A 13633-nucleotide genomic window follows, 5' to 3' on the forward strand; every position below is an offset into this window, starting at 1 on the left:
AAATTGAGGTCAGCCCTCAAACTGTTAGAGGTTAGAATCAGGTCAACAAGAAAATTTGACACAAAGGGGTTACCATAATGGTCATGTACTAAGAATGTACTAGAATAAAACAAAACTATTTCAAAGTTTATGTTTTTTTGCAACTATCTCTCTCTGTGTCTCTCTCCCTCTCTCTCAATTGCCAAACTCGATTCTATGTTTTATGGTAATCCCTTTGTGTCAAATTTTTTTGACAACCTGATGCAGACATCTAACAGTTTGAGGGCTGCAATTTATTGCTGACCTCATTTTTCCTAATTCAAAAGGTGTATATATATATATATATATATATATATATATATATATATATATATATATATATATATATATATATTATGGCTTTTTTTTTTCAGACATTTGAACATTTAGAAATTTAAAAAATTTGTTAAAATGGAGTATGAATTTCGTATTCCCCTAACAAGAGATGATCTGCTATCAACTTCAACCGATGGGTTTTCAATAAAAAATGTTTTGGAGCCATCTTGTCTGGGTGACAAGCTTGATGGTATGAGTATTAACTCTGTCTAAGGTATTCTTAAGTAATATGCATATTAAAATTTACATTGAATTTATTTTTAAGAAGCCAGTTCAGATTTCAAATCAGATGGGGTTGTTGCTATTGTGACACATTTTGATATATTTTTCAGTGTTTTAAGGTATGATTTTAACTTGAGCTATGTGCACTTAAATATTGAAGTATTAAATTATTTATATTCTTATTTTATTGTTTGTACTTAATTGTACATAACTTAATAATCGGAAAAAAAAAACCAAAATTTGTTTATTATCTGGATTAGTTTTATCTTTTTATGGAGAACATATATATCTTTTTTTTGTGTGTCCCTGTTTTGTTATCAAGTTTTTTACTTTTTTTCACAGTTAATTTATACTGAGCAATATGTCTAATTGCAAGGTAATGCAAAGTGATGTCACCTACTCTGGTTAAAACTTAAATAAACTTGTCAGATTCAAGTTTTAATATTTAGCTTTATTTTTTGAATTTTTTTTTTTTTTGGGGGGGTGGGGGTGTTTCAGATGGCATTTTTAAAATATCCTATTTAAAACTTTTAGGTTTGATTTGAAAAGGTTTTTATTTTTTCATAATGAATTACATTTAAAAATTTTCCACTCCATTGAATAATGCATTTAACTTTACCATAAATGTTTTTATTCCACTAACAATATATTTGCAAATTAATTTGGCACAATTAACTTAAACCAAAGTTCACTAATATTGGTTTGATTTTTAAAATAACCAGTACCAAAATAATACATTTTTTATATTAGAGTTAATTTACAACAAGGTAGACTTTATTTTTTTAATGGTATTAATGGTTAATGTCTTTTTTACTCTTTTGGCAATAATAGTTTTAATGTTGGCATACAAGATAATAGTTTTTAATTTTTGTAAGTTTAAATAATTGTCCTTATGTTGGAGTTTATCGTTAAGAGTGTTAATCTTTAATTGTATTAGAATTGATGATAATTCATTAGGGCTAGCAAAACCGGTAAACCGGTTTACCGGTAAATTGGTTAAAAATTATGTTTGAATTTACCGGTAATTTTCAAATAATTTACCGGTAATTCTGTAAAATTTTATGGAAATTCTGAATAAATTATTAGTAGTATTTTTTTCTAACTAAAAAGAAAAATTCTACAAAATAGCTAACTTTTTTACATATTATAAAAAAACAGTTGAAATCGCAAAAAATTAAGAACTTTATAATGGAAAAGAATTTTGTTTTCTTACATTATTACAATATGCATTTCTTTAAAAAAAATACAGCCTACTTGATTGATTTTTCTTAAATTTTCGTTTTTTAATAGAGAAAGAAAAATATTTACATACAATTAGGATTTGCTTATGTAGTTTATTTATAATTATATTCAGTTTATTTTGTGCTCGCGTCCCATCTGGTTACAGTTACAGGTGACATTTTATTTTATTTAAATAGTGCGTTAGTTAGTTTTTTTAAAGTTATTTGGTTTTTTGCGCTGGATGATAAAATTGTTAAGTATCATTAAAAAAATTGAAAATAAACACAAAACATAACTTTGAAAATAAAGCGAATATTATTTATTTTTATTGTGTTGAGTAAGTATTTCACAAAAAGTCTTTAAAATTATATTATAGAATATATTTGTATTGTGTTCCAAAACTTACATATTGAATTTTTTTTAAAAAAATAGCCTTATCTATGATGTCTACTGGATCTGGACAAAATCAATTGTGGAATCATTTTCTACGTACGAAAGCTGGCGATTCAGCTATATGCAATGTATGCAAAAAAAAAAATAAAATGCTCTGGTGGCAGTACAAGTGGTTCGTACAATCACCTTATCAGAAAACATAAAATTAATCTGCTAAAAAGAGTTCAACATGATGATGCAGAAGCTAGCTGTTCTAATATCAATACCACAACTTCCATTACGAATGATACAAATTCTAGATCAAAAATTTCTGATTATTTTAACATTATTAAAACGATTGATGACTCATTTCCAGCTGTTTTAGCACGACTGACAGCACGAGATTGTTTATTATTTAAAAAGATTTGCACATCATACGATCTTCAGCAATTATTTAAATCCAAAGGATATGATTGCCCAAAGTCTCCAAAAACAATTAAGAAAATGGTGTTGCAGTACGGTGACAAAATCCGAAAACAAATTGTTACAGAATTATCAGAAAGAATAGCCCGTGGTGAATTATTCAGCTTGACTTTTGATGAATAGACATCTCTCAAAAATCCAGTTATCAGTAGTTAAGGTGCTGTACAAAAGGTCTGTTTCGAATAATATTTCCGTAGAAAATCAAGAAGTGGCTATTACTGAATTTAAACATGGTGAAGATGAAGAGGACGATGTAATGAAAGATATTGGGGTTTTTGACGTTATTGAGGATACATCAACTACTGATTCATCAATTCAACATTTTCATGTATAGGTCCAATAATAACAAAAATTCGAAAAATTGTTGTCATGTTCCGAGAATCACCAACAAAAAATGACATCCTCCAAAAACATGTTAAGGATGAATTTAAAAAAGAACTTACGCTAATCCTTGACACAAAAACACGGTGCCTTGACACAAAAACACGGTGGAGCAGTAGGTTGATAATGTTGGAAAGAATTTATGAGATTAAAAATTGTGTTCATAAGAGTCTAATTGATATCAAATCCGATATAGATTTATCAGAAAATGATCTCAATGTTGTATCAAATATAATAATGGCTTTGCAACCTGTTAAAGTAGCTGTGAAAGCACTCTGTTCAAGGGACACGAATCTTTATGTTGCAGATTTGACAATTAGGTTCATGTTGGATGAACTAAGTAAACCAAAATAATTTCTTAAGTAATGAATTGAAACAAGATTTAATATTTCGAATAAGTGAGAGAAGAACCGTATATTCTGATATATATTCATATCTTCATGAACCATGTCCACGTACAGCTTTAAATAATGAAAATAATTATGACGTGTTTAATACAACAAGTAAATTGGTTATGGAAAAAAATATTGTAGAAATCATTCAACAATTTTTAAATAACGAATCGGAAACTACTGAAGCTGAAGTTGTGCAAGTGTATGAAACTGAATGAACTAGTGAATCTACGGTTTTATCAGTAGTGGCAACATCAAGTCAAGCAATGACAATGAAGGAAAAACTTGATTTAGTAATTAAAAAAAAAATGATAACTATTGCTCACAAAGAGATTAGTGATCCGAAGACAACATCCGGTCTTTTAAATATAGTCAGGAAAGAAATGGCGTATTTCAAGGAACAAAATGTTAAAGGAAAATATTTAAACAAACTCCAAAAGTATATTTCAGCAGTTTGCCCAACCAGTGTAGAGTCGGAAAGAGCTTTTTCTGCAGCAGGTTTAATTGGCACAAGGTACAGAACAAGTTTAAACAACGAAAAATTAAATGCAATGTGTTTTTTAAGAGCTTACTTCAACAAACAATTTATGCTCCTTGAAAAGAATTGAATATATTAATTATTTTTATTTTAAAAATGAAGTTTTCTTTATGTTTATGTTTGTTTATGTTTACGCTAAAATACAAAAATGTTAATGTATAATAAATGAATTAATTATATTTTATTATATAAAAAAATCTTTTTGATTGTTTAATTTATTTATTTTTAACTAGGATGGACCTGTAAACTGATGCTGTTTTACTAATATATTCATTTGTTATGCTTTTTGTTGTTTTCAGTGTTTAGATAATTACTATTTAAGCCTTTAGAAAAAAAAACGGTAAATTACCGGTAACCCGGTAATAATTTTTTTTTTACCGAATTACCGGTTTTTTAAAATATCGGTAAATTTACTAGCACTATAATTCATTATCATTAATTCTAAATAAAAATCATTGCTCATTATAATTTTTAATTATAATGAGCAGTTCATTTCTCATTATAATTTTTGTTTTGATGTTTGTTGTTATGACATCGTTTCTTTTTGTTTTTATTACTATTTCCTTTTGTGTTATGAGTCTGTTTCTTGTTATTGTTCTTAAGATTTTATTTTTTGTTGTTTTGTTGTTTTTTTTTTAGTCATATGAAGCGTCTTCAAGAAGATATTAAGCAAACTGCATGGCAGATAATTGTTTCAAGTATTTTTTTTATTGTCTTTTAAATTTACCTTTATTTTTAATATTGCTATAATATACTTTTAAATAGTAGATTAGGGCTTAGCATATCAATGCGGTAGTCGTGTAATGGTAGAGTACTTTCTTTGTAAACAAGAAGTTCTGATTTGTGTTATATTGCGCCTAACTTATTTCTCCGTGCAGCTGCTTTGTTTGCCAATGCTCATATTTATAGTTAAAGGATTGAATGAGGGTTGTAACAATGTTTTATAATAAAATAATAATTATTTTCCCCTTAGCTGTAATGGCTGTCACTTCTTTTGGGATGCGAAAACAGTAAAAAGAAAATTATTGATAAAAATATTTGTTTTTGAAAATGAAAAAATTTTTTTTTTTTACTCCTTAGAAATTGTAAGTATACTAAATATTAGAATTAAGGCCTGGCATATCGATGCGGTAGCAGTGTAATGGTAGAATACTTCCACCTCCCCTCCACACAAACACCCTTAAATCGCACAAGAATTTGTATTCATTTTATCAAGTTTATCTCCCCAAAGCTCCAGAGAGGCCACTACAACTAGAGTGACCATCGTCCTGGTTTTAATGTAGGAGAGTGAAGCGTTAAACTAATTTTAATTAGTTTGGCACTCCGCTCTTCTACATAAAAACCCAGACAATGGTCACCCTAACTACAACTGAAGAAGTTGCTCATTATTATTAATTTTATTTGTAATTCACTAAACTTTAAACTCTATAATAAGATTCTTGTTAAACACGGCTGATATGCAGAGAAACAAGTTGAATATCACATAATTTATTTGTTCCAAACAATAAAAGTTAAGCCTCCTCCCCACTACACACCTAATCTTTTTTTTTTGATTTAGATTTAGAGCTATTTACAAATTTTTTGCCAATATATCTTGATCCAGATGGTATAGATACTCAGTTGCGTTGTAATTTGTTGTGTGCTTTAAAGGTTCTGATAATTTATCTTGTTATTTCTTTATTTAATTTATTTCAAGCATTGAATTATTTTTTAGGTAAATCAAAGCATAGTTGGTTTAGTCTTATCTACCTTATTGCCTATATATATATATATATATATATATATATATATATATATATATATATATATATATATATATATATATATATATATATATATATATATAAATGTATATATATATAAATGTATATATATATATAAATGTATATATATATATAAATGTATATATATATATAAATGTATATATATATATAAATGTATATATATATATATAAATGTATATATATATATAAATATATATATATATATATAAATATATATATAAATGTATATATATATATATATATATAAATGTGTGTATATATGGATATATATATATAAATGTATATATATATATATATATATATATATATATATATCCATATAAATATATATGTACAATGTACATATATATTTATATGGATATATATATATATATATATATATTTTTATGTATATGTGTATATATATATGTGTATATGTGTGTGTGTATATATATATATATATATATATATATATATATATATATATATATATATATATATATATATATATATATATATATATGTATATATATATCTATATATGTATACAGGGCTTGTGATGAAGCGAGTGTGATCCGCTCGTAAAACAGAGCAGAATGCGATCATAAACATATATATATATATATATATATATATATATATATATATATATATATATATATATATATATATATATATATATATATATATATATATATATATAGATATAGATATAGATATAGATATAGATATCCATTTACATATATATCCATATACATATATAATCTATAGGGGGCGATAGTCACCTTTGTTTATTGAAAGATTTAAAATATTTCATAATTTTTAAAGGAAATGATAGTTATAATATCTCCAATTATAAATAGTTTAATTTCCAATTTTAGATCTATATTCATATTTATAAAAAATGTTTTATAAAAATAAAAAGGTTATATAGAGTAAAATTGACCATTTTATAACAGAGCGTGAAGTTATTTAATTAGTTGACAAAATAATATTTATCGGTCTATTAAAAGCATTTAGCATAGTAGATTACTTTAAAAACTTAGTGAAATGAATTATCAAAATATAACAAACAAAACATTTTGTTGGGTCCTTACTAACCATAAGCAATGTGTAATTATTCTAGATCTTATTTTATTAAAGATTTTGTGTGCAGCTCCCTAAGGTTCAATCTTCTGCTCCCCCTGATTTCTAATATATATAAATAACTTATGTAATTTATCTCCAAAATTAAATTCATTTATGTATGCTGATGATAAAAAATATCTATGTACTTAGTAAGTGACCGGAGTTGATATTTGACTCGGGCCAGGTTTGATAAAATATCGCCGGGGCCGGGTTTGTGACCGGGGCTGCATAAACATCTATACATTCTAAAGTACATTTTTTTAATTCAAAATTCAATCAAGAGTATTTTTTTTTTCTTAACTAAAGCTCATTTATACAATATGTAAGGCACTCTCTTCAAGTTTTCTTACTTCTACCACTATCATTTTCTACTGAAGCTGGTACCTCTCTACATGCTGATACCTAAATTACTTTAATCTTTTTTAACAAACGTTATTCGTTTTTTCTTATCTGTCTAAGAATATGCCTCCTTTTCTTGTCTTGCTAGAGTCACACCACACATCCATCTGATCATCTTCTATTTTGGCAAATACTTCATATAAATACTAAAGTTTAAATAACGATGAAAAGATATTTATGCCAGCAACTTAATAAATTGCAAACATATGTTTATATCCATAATATGTATGCATAAATTGCATCTTGGAAGCTTTTATTTCTTCTGGAATAAAAGTTTGGAAGCTTTTATTACTTCTCTTCAATTTTAAGTCAGGCCTCATTCTACTCCACATTTTTCACCATCTTGAGCAGTTGCTTTATTAAACATTAATCATTTTTTTCATCTTTTTTACAAGAACATCTCTCTTATAAACAAATGTCCTTTTATTATTGCAAGAAGCCAATGTAAAAAAGTCCTGTCTGATGTTAAGCTCTGTTATTCTCCTTTTACTAAATCTTGTATCTTATCTCAGATGTTAGGTTCTAGAGACTTAAGGCTAGTCTTCAACAATGTCATTAACTAAAGTAAGTCTAGCATTTATTTTCTAATTCATGGTTCTGATCTTTTTACTTCTCCACGTCTCTGGTAGTACCGCGCTAAACTTATTTTGCCGTGCAGCGTCCTTGTTTGTCAAGGCTCGTGTTTCGAAGTTATTGAGTTGGGAGAGGGTTATAATCACAAGTAACCTCTTCATATGTAGTAGCCTTCTTGGCCTTGGGGGAGGTGAATTACAAAAAAAAAAAAGTATAAAGCAAAGTTAATTGCAAAAAAATCTTACTCTAATTTGACTCTTGGATACAATGCCCATACTCATCCTGACAGTTAAACAGATTAACTCATTGTTAAACATCGAAATCACTCTAGCTTTCAATGCTAAAATTAATTCTCAATTAAACACTTCTACAGTTTGTGCTCCAGAATAGATTCCATCATTAAAAAGTGTAAAAAGTCTTAAAAAGTGTTCTTCAGAACTCTCTTCAATTTTTGTTTTTTAAAAAGTGCTAAATAAGTGGTTCCAATTTTTCAAAACTCTAAAAAACACTTTGATCTCTCTAACTATTCTATGATTAGTCTTCACTCTGTTATTAGTTTCTTTATGTAAAGGTTTTAAAGTTATTAAATTATTTCTTTCTAACTGCAGTATTAAAGTTGCTAGAAGGCCTACCTTCTTCTTTATTTCAAGTAACTTTAAGTGTACGACAAGGTTCTATCTTTGCTCCTGTTTTGTTTCTTATCTACAATAACAATCTAAAGAAGAAGGTAGGCCACCTTCTTCTTTATTTCAAGTAACTTTAAGTGTACGACAAGGTTCTATCTTTGCTCCTGTTTTGTTTCTTATCTACAATAACAATCTTCATGAAATCTAAAGTGGCTTTATTTGCTGACAACTCAACTTCCTACTCTTGTCTTGACTAAAAATCTTCACTTTTTAATTGCTTAGAACAAGCAGCCGATTTTTAAATCTGATTTCAACTAAACTCATTTATTTACTGCAAAAAAAGATTGCAATATTGTTGGCATTCCTATATTGATGAATAACAACCCTCTTACTTTCAGACTAAGTCTAAAAGCACATTGTAAATATAATTAGATCTGCTTTATCTGTCAAGCTTGAGCCACTCCCCCATTGTTGTAAGGTTGCATTTCTTTCTTTTTTGTACAAATATAATCATGGTCAATGCTCAAACAAGCTATCATCTTTATTACGATAAACCAAAACTCATTCTTGCTTGGCTTTTTATTCAACAAATTGAATCTTTTACTGTATCTTTTCCTTCATGCTAAAAAAAATTTTATTAACCCAGCTTTTTTCCATGAACATCAAAAAAACCCTATAAATCTTACCAATCTTCATGTTTTATTTTTTTATACAACTTACAACTTTTTAAGTCTTCAGTTATACGTTTCCTAGTATTTTAACTTATTCTTTATTTTAAAGTAATTCATAACTTGATAGTGGTTGCTTGCAATCTTGTTGGAAATAAATTAGAGTTTAAAAATATATAAATGCATGCCAGTATTTAATAAATAGTAAATGTAAGCATAAAATTATAATATATATAAAGTATTATAAATTTTTTTCTAGCCCCAGCTATCAATCTCTGCTAAATCTTAAATCTTAAAACTAAGCTGGAGCTGGCGCTGGGTTCGCAAAAAGTCTCATTTTTAGTTGGGGCTGGGGCCCCAGTCACTTACTATATGTACTATAGAAATATTAATCAGCTGCATGTAAATATATAATATGTAAATATATTTATAGCTAATAAAAGTATATAATTTATATAAATTTAATTTAAAATAAATGTTGTTCAATACATGATCTTTATGTATAATCATATTAAAAATATTAGTCTTCTTGATTATGGAACTCCGGAATCTTTGGGGGGGGGGGGGGTGAATTTAATTTTAAAAAAAAGGTATTTGTTCAGTTTATTGTCTTTTATTCTTTACATCCAACAGGACTTTTTTATCTAAATTCATTTTTAAAATTAATAGATGTTTCTATTTTCCTATTCTTAATTTAATATACATTTTTATTTGGGATATTATTTATAGCTTAATTTATATACCTTTAGTGATAAAGTTTATACTAAAATGCAATCCAATCTTACTAATAACTGATTTTTATAAGTTTTGTCAATTCATTTATAGCAAATAGTTTTTTAAAATATCACTGCATTTTAAATGAGAATTTTGTACAAACTCTGTTACATTTATGTGACAATGTCACTTAAATATAAGGAGTATATTGAGATATGAAAAAATTATATCATGAGATGAGTGCTGACATTTTTATAATTCTGAGATAATAGCATAAGGTAGTATGACAACTTAATAAATTTTTCTCTTTTTTTTAGATGGAGTGTTATATAGTATGTCAGTTTTTTGAAGAATTTGAAATAGATGCTACCAAGCCTGAAGTTAATACTGGCACCAAGGTTTCAATAATAAACTTTTACTTGCAATAATAATTATTATATTTTAGTATTAATACATGTCTTCTTTTGAAAAGAGTCCAGCTGCGAAATTGATGACAAATCTACTCAATAGTAATAAATAGTTATAAATTTTTCATAAAACTCTAACATTCAAAAAAAAAAAGTTGTCATATTTAAAGAGAATAAAAATTAGTAACGTTACAAAAATTGTAATGTTATCTTTTTTCAGTAGTATATAGCTTTAACATCTACTCTTTGTGTATTAAAGTAACAAATCTTTACTTTTTGCGATTTTTTGTGCTTAACTGATTTTCTTAAACTTTTGACTTGACTACTCTGACGTTATATATTTTTTTAAATGTTGTGTCAAGACTTAGAAAACTTTTAGTAAAATTTTTAAATTTTCACAAGAGAATTGATTTTTGGATTTATATTCTACTAGGTAATACAATGTATAATCAATGTAAACCATGAAACTAAAACAATTTTTGTAGCTTGATTCTTTTGACTTAACAGTTTTTTATTTTGAAAAACTATTTCTACAGAAAGGAGGAAAAAAAAAGAAAGCAATAGCAGACTGGAATTGGGAGTCAGAAAGACGTAATGCTTTGGTTGCTTTAAATAAACTTGTTCAGTTAGATTTGTTTCGTTTATGGGATCCACCAATAGTTGAAGAGGATTTTGTAAAGTGAGTTAAGAATTCTAATATATCTTATTAATTTATATTTATATGTATCATTATGTAGTATTATTTACTAAATTGTTCATACTATTTGGTTATTGTTTAATTTAATTATTGCTTTTTTATATTATAGTCTTTTAAGTGGTTTATGCTATAAATTATTTGAAAATGCAAACTTTGTTCGACAAAAAGAAGATAGAGATATTGTTTTACATACACTTGGTCATTTGATAAAACGATATAATCATCAACAAAGTATGTTTTTGTATATATGTTTTGTACCTAAGTATGTATTTAAATGCGTGTTATTTTTACAGATGTTTTCTGATTAAAGTAATAATAACTGAAATAAAAGTCAGTTATCTTTTTAAAACCTATATTGAATCATGCAAATTATAATAATAAATATATATTTACCACAACCATTAAAAAAAATTTGAAATAGCTATTATAATTAGGTATGTTATAATACTAAAATTTTAATTATTATGATTTTCTAAATTGTTATTTTTTAATAATTTTTGTACATTTAGGTGCAAGTGTAAAGATAGTCCAGCTCTTGCAACACTTTGAATACCTTGTTTCACCACTTTCTCATGCATTAGAAATATTTGTAAATGAGTATGGGGCAAAACTTCTTGTATGCGATATCATAAGGTTTAATTTATTAAATTTTTACTTATAGTTTATTTATTAAGTTGATTTTTAACAAACAAATGTATTGTTTTTATTTATAAATAGATTTAAATTTTTAATATTTAGGATACAATTTAATGAGTAATAGTAAGATACAAATTTAATCGATGAGATTTAAAATTTAATCAATGAGAGAAATTTAATCGGTGAGAGCCCTAATAATAGCTTTAAAGAGGATTCAAAAAATTTTAGCCATGGTTTAAAAGCACCTAAACGTTGAAACATTTTTAACTAAATTTTTTATTATTGATTTTTTCCTATTAGACTTGATTAGACTTAAAATTAAAAAAAAAACAACCTTAAAAACAATAATAAAAAAAAAGAATAGTGTAATTTAACTGTCATAGTTATTAGTTTTCATTAAATAATTTACTATAAAACAAAGGTCTTACAAAAAAAATGTCTGAAGTACTTGTTAGATTAGTCAAAGTTTTTATTTGTTGTTGTTTGTTAATTATTATAATTTTATTGTTATTTATTGTTAAGTATATATTTGTTTTAATATTTCATTTAATTATTTTTTTTAAATATATTTAGTTAATTATCTATTTACTATTATTATTTTATAATTATCAGTTAACATTTTATTGTTTATAATAACTTTTTATTATAAGATTATCGTTTTAGTATACTGCCCAATAGTTATTAAAATAACACATGTAGATATTTAAAAAAAAACCCTAATTTAATAGTTTTATATTTTTAATTTTGCAGTATTAGATATCTAAGTTAATATTAAAGTTTTTTTTTTTTTTTTTTTGCTTAAATTAAAAATTCTGATAAAATCATTAAATTAAAAAAATTTGTACTTCAAAAAATTTGTGATTCAGGTGGAAATTAATTTACAAAAGGTCATTGTTTGGATAATCATTCAAAAAGCAAATCTGATGTTTATGTTAAGCTTATATATGATGTAAATAACATAAACATTTAGCTATTTCTGTATATTAAATTTCTTAAAATAGCATAATTAATTTATATTAATTGTGCTATTATTTAGCTAGAGTAAATTCTGATACTTAGTCTTGCAACTAGAAGTGTGGTAAATTAAAAACTGTTGCTATGTTGTTGAATTGCATCTACCACTAAAGACAAGAATTAGGAGCACTAGTCAATTAAGAAATTGATTATTAACTGTTTCAGATATTTGGAATCCAGTATCTGTGACAATTATGAATCTGTCCCACATTTAAAATACAGTATCTGTAATAATGATGAATTAAAGATTGATGCAGGTTTTGGAATCTATTTGGAATCCAGTATCTGTGACAATGATGAAGTGAAGAAAGTTGATGGAAGCAGGGTTAGGTGGCAGAATAACTGTAATAGAAAAATATTGAAAAAGAATAAAGTGGGCAAAACTATACAAAACATAGGCTAGCAATTACTGGAAATATGTTCTTAAGAATGACAAGCCGAAATTTCAAATCTTTGGCCTCAAGAGAGGAGTGTTCGTCCAAGAGTTCATAAAGTACTGTGTAGTATCAACCTTGAAACATGATTGGGGCAGTTTTATGGTGTAAGGTTGTTTTGGTGGGAACAATAGAGGTGACATTATAAAAAAAGAAAGTGAAATGAAAGAAGTTCATTTAAGAATTTTAAAAGTCTTATTATACTCCCAAGAAATTAGATTGTTAAGGAGTTATTCATTTTTTAAAAAGATAAGAAGCTTTCTTCAAAACTTTGTAGAAGTTATTCGAGTGAGATTGAAAATGATCAAATAATGAATAGAATGATTTGGCCTCCCCAATTACCAGATTTTCTATCACAGTTATTATTAAGTTGTTATTGCTGTTGAGGTGGTTCTAAATGAGAGTAAATTATAAGACAGTTGAATTTTTTTTTTTTTTTTTACATTAATAGAGAGTGTAAAACAGAGAGAGATATAAATGTTATGACCATTTTTTTCAATTGGGAAAATCTCTCTTATTCAGTGCTGGGCTTAGTAGTTAAAAAATAAATTAGAAAAGAAAAATAATGGTTGCACTCTGCTTTGTTTATAGAGAGTTTCATATAATTGGAA

At 26.1% G+C, this 13633-nt stretch overlaps 1 protein-coding gene across 1 annotated transcript in view; it reads left to right on the forward strand.

Moving 5' to 3' along the window:
- The first annotated feature begins 385 nt into the window (after positions 1 to 385).
- The window catches only part of LOC100212025 (condensin complex subunit 1), a 47497-nt gene continuing 34249 nt past the window's right edge, over positions 386 to 13633 (forward strand). Inside the window, exons 1-8 of the mRNA XM_065811087.1 lie at positions 386 to 544; positions 620 to 695; positions 4603 to 4661; positions 5522 to 5613; positions 10152 to 10232; positions 10778 to 10920; positions 11048 to 11169; positions 11448 to 11571. Of these exons, the coding sequence (XP_065667159.1) occupies positions 430 to 544; positions 620 to 695; positions 4603 to 4661; positions 5522 to 5613; positions 10152 to 10232; positions 10778 to 10920; positions 11048 to 11169; positions 11448 to 11571 (812 nt within the window). The 5' untranslated portion in view covers positions 386 to 429. The remainder of the gene's footprint in view (positions 545 to 619; positions 696 to 4602; positions 4662 to 5521; positions 5614 to 10151; positions 10233 to 10777; positions 10921 to 11047; positions 11170 to 11447; positions 11572 to 13633) is intronic.

The sequence above is a fragment of the Hydra vulgaris genome, chromosome 11 (assembly GCF_038396675.1).
Source record: "Hydra vulgaris chromosome 11, alternate assembly HydraT2T_AEP".
NCBI lineage: Eukaryota > Metazoa > Cnidaria > Hydrozoa > Anthoathecata > Hydridae > Hydra > Hydra vulgaris.